The 15389-nt window shown below is 41.8% G+C and overlaps 2 protein-coding genes across 3 annotated transcripts in view; one reads left to right on the top strand and one right to left on the bottom strand.

Annotated features, from left to right (window-relative positions):
• LOC110452855 (zinc finger SWIM domain-containing protein 7-like) overlaps positions 1-2575 on the bottom strand; it is an 11613-nt gene extending 9038 nt beyond the window's left edge. The window contains exon 1 of one of the 2 annotated variants that reach the window (XM_021501577.1): positions 2346-2575. In XM_021501577.1, coding sequence (XP_021357252.1) covers positions 2346-2361 — 16 coding nt within the window. In that variant the 5' untranslated portion in view covers positions 2362-2575. The remainder of the gene's footprint in view (positions 1-2345) is intronic. The other variant, XM_021501585.1, reaches the window with a different exon arrangement.
• A 175-nt stretch (positions 2576-2750) lies between these two features.
• Positions 2751-15389, top strand: part of LOC110452848 (beta-ureidopropionase-like) — a 37285-nt gene continuing 24646 nt past the window's right edge. Inside the window, exons 1-3 of the mRNA XM_021501565.1 lie at positions 2751-2935; positions 6769-6946; positions 11782-11869. Coding sequence (XP_021357240.1) covers positions 2832-2935; positions 6769-6946; positions 11782-11869 — 370 coding nt within the window. The 5' untranslated portion in view covers positions 2751-2831. The remainder of the gene's footprint in view (positions 2936-6768; positions 6947-11781; positions 11870-15389) is intronic.

Here is a 15389-nt window from a genome sequence, read left to right as displayed (position 1 = left end):
ACCCCAGGGTCATGAAATTCACAATTTTGGTAAAGCACCTTAAGACCCTTCCATCTATGAAGAGTATTTGATTCTACCATATCTGGGTCTTGAGAAGAAGATTTTTGAAATTTTAGTCAATTTGACCCTTTTTGGCCCCGCCCCTCAGGCCCCTGGGGGCTTAGGACTAAACCGGCAACTTTTTTTGTTGACCTTTGTCCATGGAAGGTTCCTGCAAAATTTCATGGAAATTGGTTCAGGGGTTTTGGAGAAGAAGTCGAAAATGTAAAATGTTTACGGACGCACGACGGACAAAAGGCGATCGCAATAGGTCACTTGAGACTTTGTCTCAGGTGACCTAATAAAACTTGAAATTTGAAACCATTGGGGAGGGAGGGAATTAAAGTTTAGAGAAGCCTACTACATTAGTCATGAGCCAATTAGTAATCCTACATGGTAATGCTGTGTTTACAGACGCAGGAATGCCATTCAAAAGGACTTATCTTCGATGGGATGATGCCAATTTCGTTTCCTTGCTATTCAAGGAAAATTTATTTCACAGTCATTTCTATTTAAAACCAAAAGCTAGCCTTGAAAAGTTTAACAGGAGAGCTGGACCTCTGCAAAGATCAATATTGGCTTTCGTTCTGAGGAAGGATAAGGAACAATTGTCAATGTAAAGTTTTGTGAGTCAGACTGAGTCAGAATCATAATCTTTCCTTAATAAAAAACTTTTATCAACTGTAACCACAGTTTTTGTTTTCATTACATAATTGCCGTGTCATTTAGTGAATACACCCATGTCATATTTAGAAAATGGACAAAACGGGACTTACTCTAGCACATAAACCTGAAAAAGTCATTGCGGCCACAGTGGCCAGAACTGTGCACACAAAGTGACCAACATCAAGTGAACTTGTCACGATAATCGCATGTGTAAATGCTGACGGGGTACTGTTCCACCCCACAGGATTATACAGGGGAAAACCAAAAGAAGTCTATGGAATTATGACATTAAATGTCTTAAAAAATCTACAATAAATGAATTGAAAAATTTGAATATATCTCTTTCTGAAAGTGGGTGGACAAAAGACAGCAAGGGATGCTCTGGTTCATATAAACCTTTCTTCTGTGGATAGGAGCTCATAGTCCACAGTTGTTGATGTGCGGCGGTCACAGTTCTCACAACAATATCAAATTCATTGAGCTTGTCGAAAAAGAAAATATCATTGTGAATGAACTAACAAGCCACACAAGCCACTTGACGCAGCCCCTTGATTGATTTTTTTTTCAAATCACTGATTTTTTTAATTTTTGTTTTGTTTTAATTAATTTATTTCCAATTCAACAGACCCAAGGGTCCACTTACAGAATGGATAACAACATCACAACACAAGTATAAAATATCACAGTCAGTTATGCATGTTACACAGACTAAAAGATACTCATATGTAAAACAAAAGGAATTTGTTGGGGGGGGGGGTCGTTATTTTTCTCACACTCGCACTCTTAGTAGGTACTGTTTGGTAGGCATACAGTAGTATATAGTAGTGTCAAATTTATCGGAGCTCCTGTTTGGTAAACAAACCCACTTAGAATCGAATGTCCGACTCACGATCAACTTGTGTCCAACTTGAAATCAGTGAAAACAAGCTTGTGTCTGACTTGCGATCAGTGCTTGGGTTTTACATATTTGACGTGTTTTTCTTCGTGTATGAAAGCAGAAGACATTGGTAAACCCCGAGGGATCCGATTGCTACCCATCGGCAGGGACAGTATATTGTTATATGTCCCTGCCATCGGGTACTTTTTCCTTTGTAAACGTTGTTCACGAATGTAGAGAAGGCCCGTTGTTAAATGTGTCAGTTTCGTTACCCTAAATAAGTAAGCAGCAGCCTAGCACAATTTTGTTTCCATTCTTTCTTTATTAGTATTACCACAGACTTACATCACATTCTTATCTAATTCCGTGGTATTACTGTAAATTACTTACTTAAAGCTGACATGTGATCTATTGAAAGCTGTGAGTGAGTCACCGTAAGCTAATATTACTCTATATTTATTTTATGACATCTTTTGAACATCTGCCTACAGTAGGCCTACTGTACCACAATAAAGCTAACAGTGCTTTATCACGGTCAATTCATGTCGCAAACCCGCGATATCAGTCAACTTGGTATTTAGAAACTTACCTGTTTACATTGACTATCAAGACACCAATCAATTACAATTGGTCATTCCTTTCTAGTCATTCACTGGAGAAACGACTTATCTATATATGTTAACAACGTCTACGAGTATTAGATAAGTTAGGTCTACGCTTAACTGTTAACCTATGAGTTTAATTTTAGTGTTTAGAAACTTACCTGTAAGGTCGTTCATTTATGAAAACAGGTGATAACAGCTAGGATGCCTCTTTCTGAAGGTAGCATGAGCGTACATTAAACACCCAATGGTGTTTGTTATTTACTTAGGTTAAGCTGCACCCGTCCTCAACGTATTACCTCAAATGAGAACCGATATTGTGGTGGACCATGATAAATCTGTCGATGTTGTCTTTCGCGGGAAATGGGCTAGTCGTCAAGTTATTTTTGGGATGAGATGACCTCATAACATATAAAACAAAACAAAATGTCGTTGGTATTCAAATACAAACTTGATAATCACAATTGTATGTCTTTTTTTTATAAAATCGACCTGGCAAATTCGATAACCATGACGAGGGACAAACAAAACATACCCCCACAAAAAGTGGTCAAATATATATTGCATCGTGACTACGTATACCCTCACATTGAACTGTCCCGTCGCACTAGAAGGTCAAGGACGTCGACACACTTCCCCGAAAAAGAATGGCTGCTGCAGAGTTAGAAAGCGTTGAGAAAGTTTTGGAAAAACACTTACCTGCCGCTGAGTTGGCAGAAGTGAGACGTATCTTTTACGGGAGGGAACTGAGGTAAACTATTGCATGTGACTGTTTATCAAGTTAGAACTGTCGGTGCAACCTGGATGAAATAGGCCCACAAGCTAAACTTGTTATACATGTAACATGGCCCAGTTCTGAAATGCAAGAGCACGTTTCTTTGGTCTATCAAGTTACACCGATATACATTAATTACAGCGCTGGTATTATGTTCTTGCATTTTTTTATTTTTTTTTGCTGTAACAGGGACCCACTATGGAAGTTTTAAAGGAATTTTAAACAATTATTTTATATTTGATTAGGCACGTGACATTTGTTTACAAACAAACACACGTGGCACAAAATGGGTACACAATTTTAAATGATTTAGGTTTTTTTATGATTTATTTTTCGCTCTTTTCGATAAATCGAGACATTGTGTTGCAAATTGTCATGGAATTCCAAGGATCGTTTTGTACCATGTTTAATAAAATGTCACCTGCAACCAAAAGTTGTACAGAGATTGAAGGCACCGCAGATCTCCCTACGAATTTATTTAGGTTCTTATTTCCTAGTAAGTCTGCCCACTTTAATTTATGTCTACCATCAATGCTGATGATAATGGACATTTAAGTGTCACCAGCAAAAACATTCCAGTCACCTCAAGTTCTGTGACTGATCGTTATAACAGGAGAGTAGTGCTTCCACTGGAGATCAAACCTGCGACCCCAAGCTTCCAAGTCCACCGCTCTTATTCTCATAGGTATCTCATAGGTAAAAAATCAATGGAAAGCCTGTGGCTTGTAATGATGTTATTTATCTGCATTTCGTTAATCGATTCATGGTGGAGTGGGCAAAAAATGGCATATGCCATTATTAAATATATGGACGTCTCGGCTAGTGAAGTCTAACAGTCCCATTAGTATATACACATAGTGAATTAAAAGGATGGATAAAACTTGTGGGCATGATCTTTCCAGTGCAAGTTTAGCCTATTTTTAAAACTATTTAAACTTTTGGCGTTATAACCACTTCAGCTGATAAATTGTTCCAGTTGGTAACTACACAATTGCTGAAAATGTTCTTGGTGGTGTTTAAGCAGCATTGTTTCTTAATTAAGAGGTTTTGCTGGTGACCTCTAGTTGCCGGATAGGTCAACTTGGTAAATCATTTGAACTTGTCTGCATCGTCAACAACATACGGGCTGTCTTCTATAAAGTGTGGGCAATCCTAGTCGTTTTAGTCGTTCAGGGTAAGGAAAGTCTTGCAATGTAATTAACACTTTAGTAGTCCGAATTATTCTGAGGTTTTATCGACTTTTTTCATATCGGTCTGTCGTCGATTAACGTCAGAACTCCGGCCCTCTATAATATACGGGAAATATGCGACCCGCACCCGGAGCGCACTTCAAACTGATATTTTAGAAACAAATCGTCATTTTCACACACATGTCGCACATGTATCGAAAGATGTATTCTTTATGCGCTTGGTGGTATCAATAACATGTTTCAAAGATCATTACGAAAAGTATTTTCCAACGTTTTCTATACCAACCCATGTTTTTAATGGAAATTAGGCCATGAGCAATGTCACATGACTTGACGAGATCTCGCGTTACCGAAGGTATTTCCCAACATTATGATGTAGGCCAGCGAGATTTTAGTCACGTGGCATTAGAAGGCAGGGCTATCAAAAAACAGAAATGCTTAGATAAGGGGACGGCACCCACGCTAAAACAAAAGACGGTAGCTGGCGACAACGTCCTACTATTTTTGCCTGGCGTAGAGGAGGCAACTCGTATCATCTTACGATACAATGTAGCGAATAGTAATTACGGTGAGCATTGTATCATTTTTAGAATATTCAGATACCCGTATCTCTTGTTTTAGTTTTGAAGCGATGAGCAATGGGTAGCCATATTGCCCTATAATGGAATCCTACTGACCCTCTATAGAAAATTAGAGGGTCACCACGTGACAGCTCTAAACCAATGGTATTTGGACGTTTTTTGTCCGAGGTGCGATAAATTGTATTAGTACTGCATGGTTCCTCTTCTTCTTTTTTTCCTCCTAATTACAACTTGTCTGGGCCATACATTTTAAACCGTTAATAATAATATTCAGCATTTGGTATAGCGCCCTATCTAGCTAACATAAGCCACTCTAAAGCGCTTTACAGTACATAGATATACAATTAATACAATTAGCATACACATAAATCAATGCAATTTTTGAGTAATTTGCAGGAGCTGCCTTATCAGGCGCTAATTACTAGTCATATGCCACCTGGCTAATATCTCCCTATGTGTGTATGCCTGCGTGTTCGCTGGCGATGTAATGTGCTCTGTTTGTAGTGGGACCGTGCTTCCAACGGCATCATTTATAGTGCCACCTCACTTGAATGGGACAGCACAGATACCGCAACATCCACCCCAGACCAATTTATACTACACCTGGGTTGTTGGAGTTGTGTGGGCAGGAGAAAAACTGAATAATAATGCGTACGACGACTTCTGGGATCGAACCCCAGCCACCTGTGTGGAAGGCCAGAGTGTTGACCATTCGACTGATCCGCCTATAACTAAGTTAAAGATATCTTGATGAAACTTGAGGTACGCCTGCATCACCCACAGAAGGTGTGAGTGCACTTGAATAAGGTCACTGCAACCTTCACCTCAAGGTCAAAGGTCAAATAAGTGCTACATTTTCAGTAAATTCTTGTTCGGCCAGTAAATTTTAAACTGTTAAAGATATCTTGATCAAACTTGAAGTATATCTGCATCACCTACAGAAGGTGTGCAGTGCACTGGAATTAGGTCTCGTGCCCTTCTATATGCAGAGTTATGGCCCTTTGTTTATTTTTAATACCTAAGTTTGTCAGGAGCATAAGTTCCATGTTATTTCACCTACGTTGATCAAACTTACCATATTTATGAATCTTGGGAAGGCAGAATCTCTTGCACTGCAATTGGGTCTTATACCCCACTATATACAGAGTAACGGCCCTTTGTTTATTTTTTTATATCAAAGTTTGTCCTAGTCATAACTTCTTAACCATTAAAGATATCTTGATCAAACTTGAAGTATTCCTGCATCACTCATAGATGATGTCAGTGCACTATCATTGACATTATGTAATTGTGACCTTAACCCCAGGGTCAAAGGTCAAAAAGTCTCATTATTGCAAACATTTAAAGGCGACGCCAAGGTGTATATCTGCATCACCCACAGATGTCGTACAGTGCACTGTTGTTAGGTCACTGTGACCTTGACCTGGAGTGCAAAATTTTCAGGAAGATCTTTTCTGGGCTGTTACTTTTAAACTGTTTAAGGGGAGACATACAATTTTGTTCACAAAAACAAATTTCTAGTTTATGTCTACCATCAATGCTGATGATTATGGACATTAAAGTGTCACCAGCAAAAACATTCCAGTCACCTCAAGTTCTGTGACTGATTGTTATATATTGATTGTAACAGGAGAGTACTCACTGTGTGCGTCCACTGGAGATCAAACCCACGACCCCAAGCTTCCAAGTCCATTGCTCTTATTGAACTAAAGGGAAAATTCCTCTAGCACAAAGCTAGAAGGCAACTGTAAATTGGTGTACAATTAAAATCTACCACACTACTTTCACCTTTTTAAGTGTGTTCACCCTCAAACACCACAACAACCCAGGTTCTAACTCCACTACAAGAAGAGCCACGAACACAATATGTAACTGGAATGAAAGTAGTGTGTTTCTGCCAGGGATTGAACCTGCAACCTCTATAGGTACCAAGTCTGCCACTCTACCAATCGAACTAAAGGCAATTTCCTTCTGCACAAAAATAGAAAGCAATCGCCATCCGGTGTACAATTAAAATCTGCCACACTTTTTGTTACAGAAAACTCAGTTTACCAGAAGATGTGTACTCTACCGCTGACCAGAATGACTTTGAGATCCAAGGTTACAGTTTCTGTGAGCTTGCTAAGGAGGAAAGCTTTCGTTCACCAAGAGTGGTCAGAATTGGAGCTATACAGAACAAGATTGTCCTTCCAACTACAGCACCCATACCCAAACAGGTACAGTACATTCACATCAAATAATGTTACTTTTCTGTTGTGTTATGTAAACAATGTCAATAACGGTGCCTTTTCTACATGGGAACAACAGATCGACCGGTAAGGTCCACCAGTCGGTATGGGTGACTGCCGAACAACAGATCGACCGGTAAGGTCCACCAGTCGGTATGGGTGACTGCCGAACAACAGATCGACCGGTAAGGTCCACCAGTCGGTATGGGTGACTGCCGAACAACAGATCGACCGGTAAGGTCCACCAGTCGGTATGGGTGACTGCCGAACAACAGATCGACCGGTAAGGTCCACCAGTCGGTATGGGTGACTGCCGAACAACAGATCGACCGGTAAGGTCCACCAGTCGGTATGGGTGACTGCCGAACAACAGATCGACCGGTAAGGTCCACCAGTCGGTATGGGTGACTGCCGAACAACAGATCGACCGGTAAGGTCCACCAGTCGGTATGGGTGACTGCCGAACAACAGATCGACCGGTAAGGTCCACCAGTCGGTATGGGTGACTGCCGAACAACAGATCGACCGGTAAGGTCCACCAGTCGGTATGGGTGACTGCCGAACAACAGATCGACCGGTAAGGTCCACCAGTCGGTATGGGTGACTGCCGAACAACAGATCGACCGGTAAGGTCCACCAGTCGGTATGGGTGACTGCCGAACAACAGATCGACCGGTAAGGTCCACCAGTCGGTATGGGTGACTGCCGAACAACAGATCGACCGGTAAGGTCCACCAGTCGGTATGGGTGACTGCCGAACAACAGATCGACCGGTAAGGTCCACCAGTCGGTATGGGTGACTGCCGAACAACAGATCGACCGGTAAGGTCCACCAGTCGGTATGGGTGACTGCCGAACAACAGATCGACCGGTAAGGTCCACCAGTCGGTATGGGTGACTGCCGAACAACAGATCGACCGGTAAGGTCCACCAGTCGGTATGGGTGACTGCCGAACAACAGATCGACCGGTAAGGTCCACCAGTCGGTATGGGTGACTGCCGAACAACAGATCGACCGGTAAGGTCCACCAGTCGGTATGGGTGACTGCCGAACAACAGATCGACCGGTAAGGTCCACCAGTCGGTATGGGTGACTGCCGAACAACAGATCGACCGGTAAGGTCCACCAGTCGGTATGGGTGACTGCCGAACAACAGATCGACCGGTAAGGTCCACCAGTCGGTATGGGTGACTGCCGAACAACAGATCGACCGGTAAGGTCCACCAGTCGGTATGGGTGACTGCCGAACAACAGATCGACCGGTAAGGTCCACCAGTCGGTATGGGTGACTGCCGAACAACAGATCGACCGGTAAGGTCCACCAGTCGGTATGGGTGACTGCCGAACAACAGATCGACCGGTAAGGTCCACCAGTCGGTATGGGTGACTGCCGAACAACAGATCGACCGGTAAGGTCCACCAGTCGGTATGGGTGACTGCCGAACAACAGATCGACCGGTAAGGTCCACCAGTCGGTATGGGTGACTGCCGAACAACAGATCGACCGGTAAGGTCCACCAGTCGGTATGGGTGACTGCCGAACAACAGATCGACCGGTAAGGTCCACCAGTCGGTATGGGTGACTGCCGAACAACAGATCGACCGGTAAGGTCCACCAGTCGGTATGGGTGACTGCCGAACAACAGATCGACCGGTAAGGTCCACCAGTCGGTATGGGTGACTGCCGAACAACAGATCGACCGGTAAGGTCCACCAGTCGGTATGGGTGACTGCCGAACAACAGATCGACCGGTAAGGTCCACCAGTCGGTATGGGTGACTGCCGAACAACAGATCGACCGGTAAGGTCCACCAGTCGGTATGGGTGACTGCCGAACAACAGATCGACCGGTAAGGTCCACCAGTCGGTATGGGTGACTGCCGAACAACAGATCGACCGGTAAGGTCCACCAGTCGGTATGGGTGACTGCCGAACAACAGATCGACCGGTAAGGTCCACCAGTCGGTATGGGTGACTGCCGAACAACAGATCGACCGGTAAGGTCCACCAGTCGGTATGGGTGACTGCCGAACAACAGATCGACCGGTAAGGTCCACCAGTCGGTATGGGTGACTGCCGAACAACAGATCGACCGGTAAGGTCCACCAGTCGGTATGGGTGACTGCCGAACAACAGATCGACCGGTAAGGTCCACCAGTCGGTATGGGTGACTGCCGAACAACAGATCGACCGGTAAGGTCCACCAGTCGGTATGGGTGACTGCCGAACAACAGATCGACCGGTAAGGTCCACCAGTCGGTATGGGTGACTGCCGAACAACAGATCGACCGGTAAGGTCCACCAGTCGGTATGGGTGACTGCCGAACAACAGATCGACCGGTAAGGTCCACCAGTCGGTATGGGTGACTGCCGAACAACAGATCGACCGGTAAGGTCCACCAGTCGGTATGGGTGACTGCCGAACAACAGATCGACCGGTAAGGTCCACCAGTCGGTATGGGTGACTGCCGAACAACAGATCGACCGGTAAGGTCCACCAGTCGGTATGGGTGACTGCCGAACAACAGATCGACCGGTAAGGTCCACCAGTCGGTATGACAACCAGTTTCAAGTCTGATATGTACATCTGTCTTAGAACTAAATCTCTTACGTAGTGAAACACATGTGTTTGATTCATCTTTTAGACTTGAATTACTTCTCAAGTATCAATGTAAAAATTAAGTGACTGTTGCGTAGTCCTACAAGTAAGTGGTTTCTGTGAATGTGACTTGATTTTGTTACAACATAGAATATCTTTCAACTAAAAAGCTTCAAAAATAATCAAACCTTATCAAAGTTTCAAGCAATTTACAATAGATCGCTTTTGTATTGTTTTTATAAATGATCCAAGCGATATCAAACAATGTACCGACAAGTGTGAATTAGATTCGCGAGCGGATATGTTTGCATTACACACTATAAATGTGAAAAATAAAATAAAAGATATGACTTTCAAATGCAAAGTTCATTCCACGTAATGTATAAGGTTGGACTGAATTGTGTAATTCAATAAGATTTGAGGAAATCCAGCACGTAATCACGTAAACCCAAGCATGTCTGGGCATGGGCAGCTATGTCGTAATCAATTAATCGAATCAATTAATCGAATGATTAATTCCTGTTAGCATATCATTTAAAATGTTTAAATTTGAGCATATCATTGGACTAAGCTGGTGATCTTTCTTTGAATTCTTATTGTTTAAAAATATCATAAGCGCAGTCAATAAAAATATGCAATGATAGTTCATCCAATGAAATGACGTGTTACAGAAGTTCATAGATCGTCACTCTGTAGCTCATTCATGTTCTCTGCATTCGCAGTTAATCATGTAAACTTCAAACTTGACAGACATGATTGAAGTATCTAATTTACAAAGATGTTTCTAAAATCAAAGCATTTAAAAGATTAAGGTTTATATATACCAACATGACTGAATTCAGAGCAGAATATAGACTTCCAGGTTTTGACGTTTTCTCATTATGTCAAGTTCCGGTTAGTATCATGTTTTCCTCTGACATATGATCAATAAGTGATATTAGGGAAATCTACTGTATCCAATATGGTTAGACGTCCGATCCCAGCACAAATAAACACATGTACAACACACATGGAGGCACGTCCAGCACACATACACACATGGAGGCACGTTCAGCACACATACACCCATGGAGGCATGTCCAGCATATACAACAAACATAGAGGCATGTCCAGCACACATAAACACATGTACAACAAACATGGAGGCACGTCCAGCACACATAAACACATGTACAACACACATGGAGGCACGACCAGCACACATAAACACATGTACAACACACATGGAGGCACGTCCATCACACATAAACACATGTACAACACACATGGAGACACGTCTAGCACACATAAACACATGTACAACACACATGGAGGCACGTCCAGCACACATAAACACATGTACAACACACATGGAAACACGTCTAGCACACATAAACACATGTACAACATACATGGAGGCACGACCAGCACACATAAACACACGTACAACACACATGGAGGCCTGTCCAGCACACAAACACACATGGAGGCACGTTAAGCACACATAAAAACATGTACAACACACATGGAGGCCTGTCCAGCACACATACACACATGGAGGCATGTTAAGCACACATAAACACATGTACAACACACATGGAGGCATGTCCTTAAATGACCTTAGCTGTTAAAAGGATATTAAACAAAATAAAAACAAAACCTATAATTTCTTACAAGACAGAAATGGAAAGGAATCATGTCTGTTATCATCTGATTTGTTTGATTTTCTAGCTCTCATTACAGTGATTTGTATCTGATTTGTTTGATCGACTTGTTCTCCTTACAGTGATTTGTATCTGATTTGTTTGATTTACTTGCTCTCCTTACCATGATTTGTATCTGATTTGTTTGATTGACTTGCTCTCCTTACCGTGATTTGTATCTGATTTGTTTGATCGACTTGTTCTCCTTACAGCGATTTATATCTGAATTGTTTGGTTTACTTGCTCTCCTTACCATGATTTGGATCTGATTTGTTTGATTGACTAGCTCTCATTACAGTGATTTGTATCTGATTTGTTTGATTGACTTGCTCTCCTTGCAGTGGTTTGTAGGTGAATGACCATATTGAGGCTCCTCCTCTGCTTAATTTCTGCTGTATTTTCCCAAAATTCACAGAAAAGTCACTGTGTTTTCCAAAAATAATGTGTCTTTTATGTGACTTTTCGCCGAAAGTTGCAAAGTACATGCCCCTGTTGGTAAAAGGTTGAGAAAATCACTACTGCATTTACAAACCTTTTGTAGATCGAGGCACTGCACAACCGAATCTCGGACATCATTGCTGTCGCTGCCCGAAGTGGTGTTAATGTGCTCTGTATGCAGGAGGCATGGAGTAAGTACAGAAACTTCCTAATCTTCTTACAGTTATACATTTGTATATACAGATATATCTGGGTAGCAGAATGTAGTTACCTCCCTTGTTTAGTAAGGTTTGTTTGGTAATATCCTCTTGCCGTTGTATAATGTAGCAGAATTAGGTGTTCTTCTCTTTTGTCCTCAGAATGAGATATTGGACACGTAGGGTTAACTCCCCTTGACTTCATAGCTATTTATGCAATTTTATTCATGATGAAGTATCAGTTTAAGCAGATTATTGAAATAACCTGTAGAGCTGTATTCATACTCTAAACAAGTCCTATAAATACATTCTTAAAAGCCTATGTTATTTTTCAAGTAAAAGTAGGCAGCTATCCTGTAAATCTGGTGAGATGATATCTGTTGACATGTTGCGAGGGTGAAGAGGGGTGGGAGAGGGAGAGAGAAATGAGGTTAATGTTCAAAAGATTACTCCTTCAGAAGAATTTAACATAGTTTATTACACAAAGATCAGTCATTATAAAATGTACTATGTTTTGCCATTTGATATAAATCATGCTGTTTTTATTGCTTTTGCAAAATTTATGGGTTGCTGGAGAAATAGAATACATGGTTAACAGTTTGTAGCCTAAAGCTGACAGTGCAAGTTAAAAAGCTTCCAATTGAGATTAAAAATAATAAAATAGTTTTTTGAAATGTTTTTTTCTTGTTTTGAGATCTTCCTCAGTGACTATCACTTCTGGCTATCGTTTCTAAGGAGGTGCCAACATTTTAGTTAGTCCTTGCTTGGTAACTCTCACTGGATATAAAAAGCACATTATACCTGTTAAACTGGTTATCATTAGCTCACCTGCCCGAAGGCGTCTGTCCGGCGTCTGTCCGGCGTAAACTTTTTACTTTAAACAACTTCTTCTCAATAACCAAAAAACCCAGGGAACTGATATTAGGCCTGTAGCATGCTGGGATGAAGGCGATGACCTTCACCCATATTCAAGGTCACAGGGGTCAAATATGTTAAAATCCTCAAACAACTTCTTCTCAATATCCAAAAGGCACAGGGGACTAATATTGGGTCTGTAGCATGCTGCGATGAAGGGCTACAATGTTTGTTCAAATAAATTACCTTTCCCCACTTTCAAGGTCACTGGTGTCAGATGTCTTAAAATCGTCAAACAACTTCTTCTCAATAGCCAAAAGGCCCAGGGTACGTATATTGGGCCTGTAGCATGCTGGCATGAAGGGCTACAATGTTTGTTCAAATAAATTCCCTTTACCCACTTTCAAGGTCACTGGTGTCAGATGTCTTAAAATCTTCAAACAACTTCTTTTCAATAACCAAAAGTCCCAGGGAACTTATATTGAATCTGTAGCATGCTGGGATAAAGGACTACCAAGTTTGTTCAAATGAATGACCCTCACCCATATTCAAGGTCATAGGGGTCAAATATGTTAAAATCCTCAAACAACTTCTTCTCACAAACCAAAAGGCCCAGGGTACTGAAATTAGGCCTGTAGCATGCTGCGATGAAGGGCTACAATGTTTGTTCAAATAAATTCCCTTTGCCCACTTTCAAGGTCACTGGGGTCAGATGTCTTAAAATCTTCAAACAACTTCCTCTCAATAACCAAAAGGCACAGGGTACTTATATTGGGCCTGTAGCATGCTGGCATGAAGGGCTACAATGTTTGTTCAAATAAATTCCCTTTGCCCACTTTCAAGGTCACTGGTGTCAGATGTCTTAAAATCTTCAAACAACTTGTTTTCAATAACCAAAAGTCCCAGGGAACTTATATTGAATCTGTAGCATGCTGGGATGAAGGGCTACAATGTTTGTTCAAATAAATTACCTTTCCCCACTTTCAAGGTCACTGGTGTCAGATGTCTTAAAATCTTCAAACAACTTCTTGTCAATAACCAAAAGGCCCAGGGTGCTTATATTGGGTCTGTAGAATGCTGAGATAAAGGGCTACAAAATTTGTTGAAATGAATGACCTTCCCCCATATTCAAGGTCACAGGGGTCAAACATGTTAAAAACTTAAAACAACTTCTTCTGAATAACTAAAATGCACAGGGTGATGATATTTGACCAGTAGCATGCTGGGGTAAAGGGCTATCAAGTTTGTTCAAATGAATGACCTTCACCCATATTCAAGGTCATAGGGGTCAAATATGTTAAAAACTTTAAACAACCTCTGCTGAATAACCAAAATGCCAAGGGTGATGATATTTAGTCAGTAGCATACGAGGATCAAGGGCTCAGGGTTCGAAATTTCCTCGTATTTACACGCAACTTGCGTCAGGATTTTGAGAGTCGCGTTTTGATATGGGTTCGAAAACGAAAATACTTGCGTCTGGTATTTCACTGCAGCATGTGTGTATAAATTATGTCAATATTTCCGGGTCATCGATCTATTTGTAACCATTGCCGGTCTATGGTCAGGACCCGTCGATGTGCCGATCAAAACATAATCTGTAAGCGATGACCTTCACCCATATTCAAGGTCATAGGGGTCAAATATGTTAAAAACTTTAAACAACCTCTGCTGAATAACCAAAATGCCAAGGGTGATGATATTTAGTCAGTAGCATACTAGGATCAAGGGCTCAGGGTTCGAAATTTACTCTTATTTACACGCAACTTGCGTCAGGATTTTGAGATTTGCGTTTTGATATGGGTTCGAAAACGAAAATACTTGCGTCTGGTATTTTACTGCAGCATGTGTGTATAAATTATGTCAATATTTCCGGGTCATCGATCTATTTGTAACCATTGCCGGTCTATGGTCAGGACCCGTCGATGTGCCGATCAAAACATAATCTGTAAGTTGTACACATGTGTGCGTGTCTAAATATAGCACAAGTACTAAGTCTCGTTTAGTCTCGGCAATAACGAGTGTCGTTCGGAACATATATATGTGCAGACAGCGTCAAATGTCAAAGCTCAAACGATGATTACGGGTTTTTGAGCTCACCTGCCGGAAGGGCAAGTGAGCTTATGTTATGGTGTGGCGTCCGTCGTCCGTCCGTCCGTCGTCCGTCTGTCTGGCGTCAACTTTTTGCTTTAAACAACTTCTTCTCAATAACCAAAAGGCCCAAGGTACTGATATTAGGCCTGTAGCATGCTGGGATGAAGGGCTACAAAGTTTGTTCAAATAAATGACCTTGACCCTTTTCAAGGTCACGGGGGTCAAATATGTTAAAATCTTCAAACAACATCTTCTCAATAACCGAAAGGCCAAAGGTACTGATATAAGGCTTGTAGCATGCTGGGATAAAGGGCTACCAAGTTTGTTCAAATGAATGACCTTGACCCACTTTCAAGGTCACTGGAGTCAGATGTCTTAAAATCTTCAAACAACTTCTTCTCAATAACCAAAAGGCCCAGGGTACTTATATTGGGTCTGTAGCATGCTGGGATAAAGGGCTACCAAGTTTGTTCAAATGAATGACTTGACCCACTTTCAAGGTCACTTGAGTCAGATGTCTTAAAATCTTCAAACAACTTCTTCTCAATAACCAAAAGGCCCAGGGTAC

The sequence above is a fragment of the Mizuhopecten yessoensis genome, unplaced genomic scaffold (assembly GCF_002113885.1).
Source record: "Mizuhopecten yessoensis strain PY_sf001 unplaced genomic scaffold, ASM211388v2 scaffold785, whole genome shotgun sequence".
Classification (NCBI taxonomy): domain Eukaryota; kingdom Metazoa; phylum Mollusca; class Bivalvia; order Pectinida; family Pectinidae; genus Mizuhopecten; species Mizuhopecten yessoensis.
This window is presented reverse-complemented; position numbering and strand designations above follow the sequence as displayed.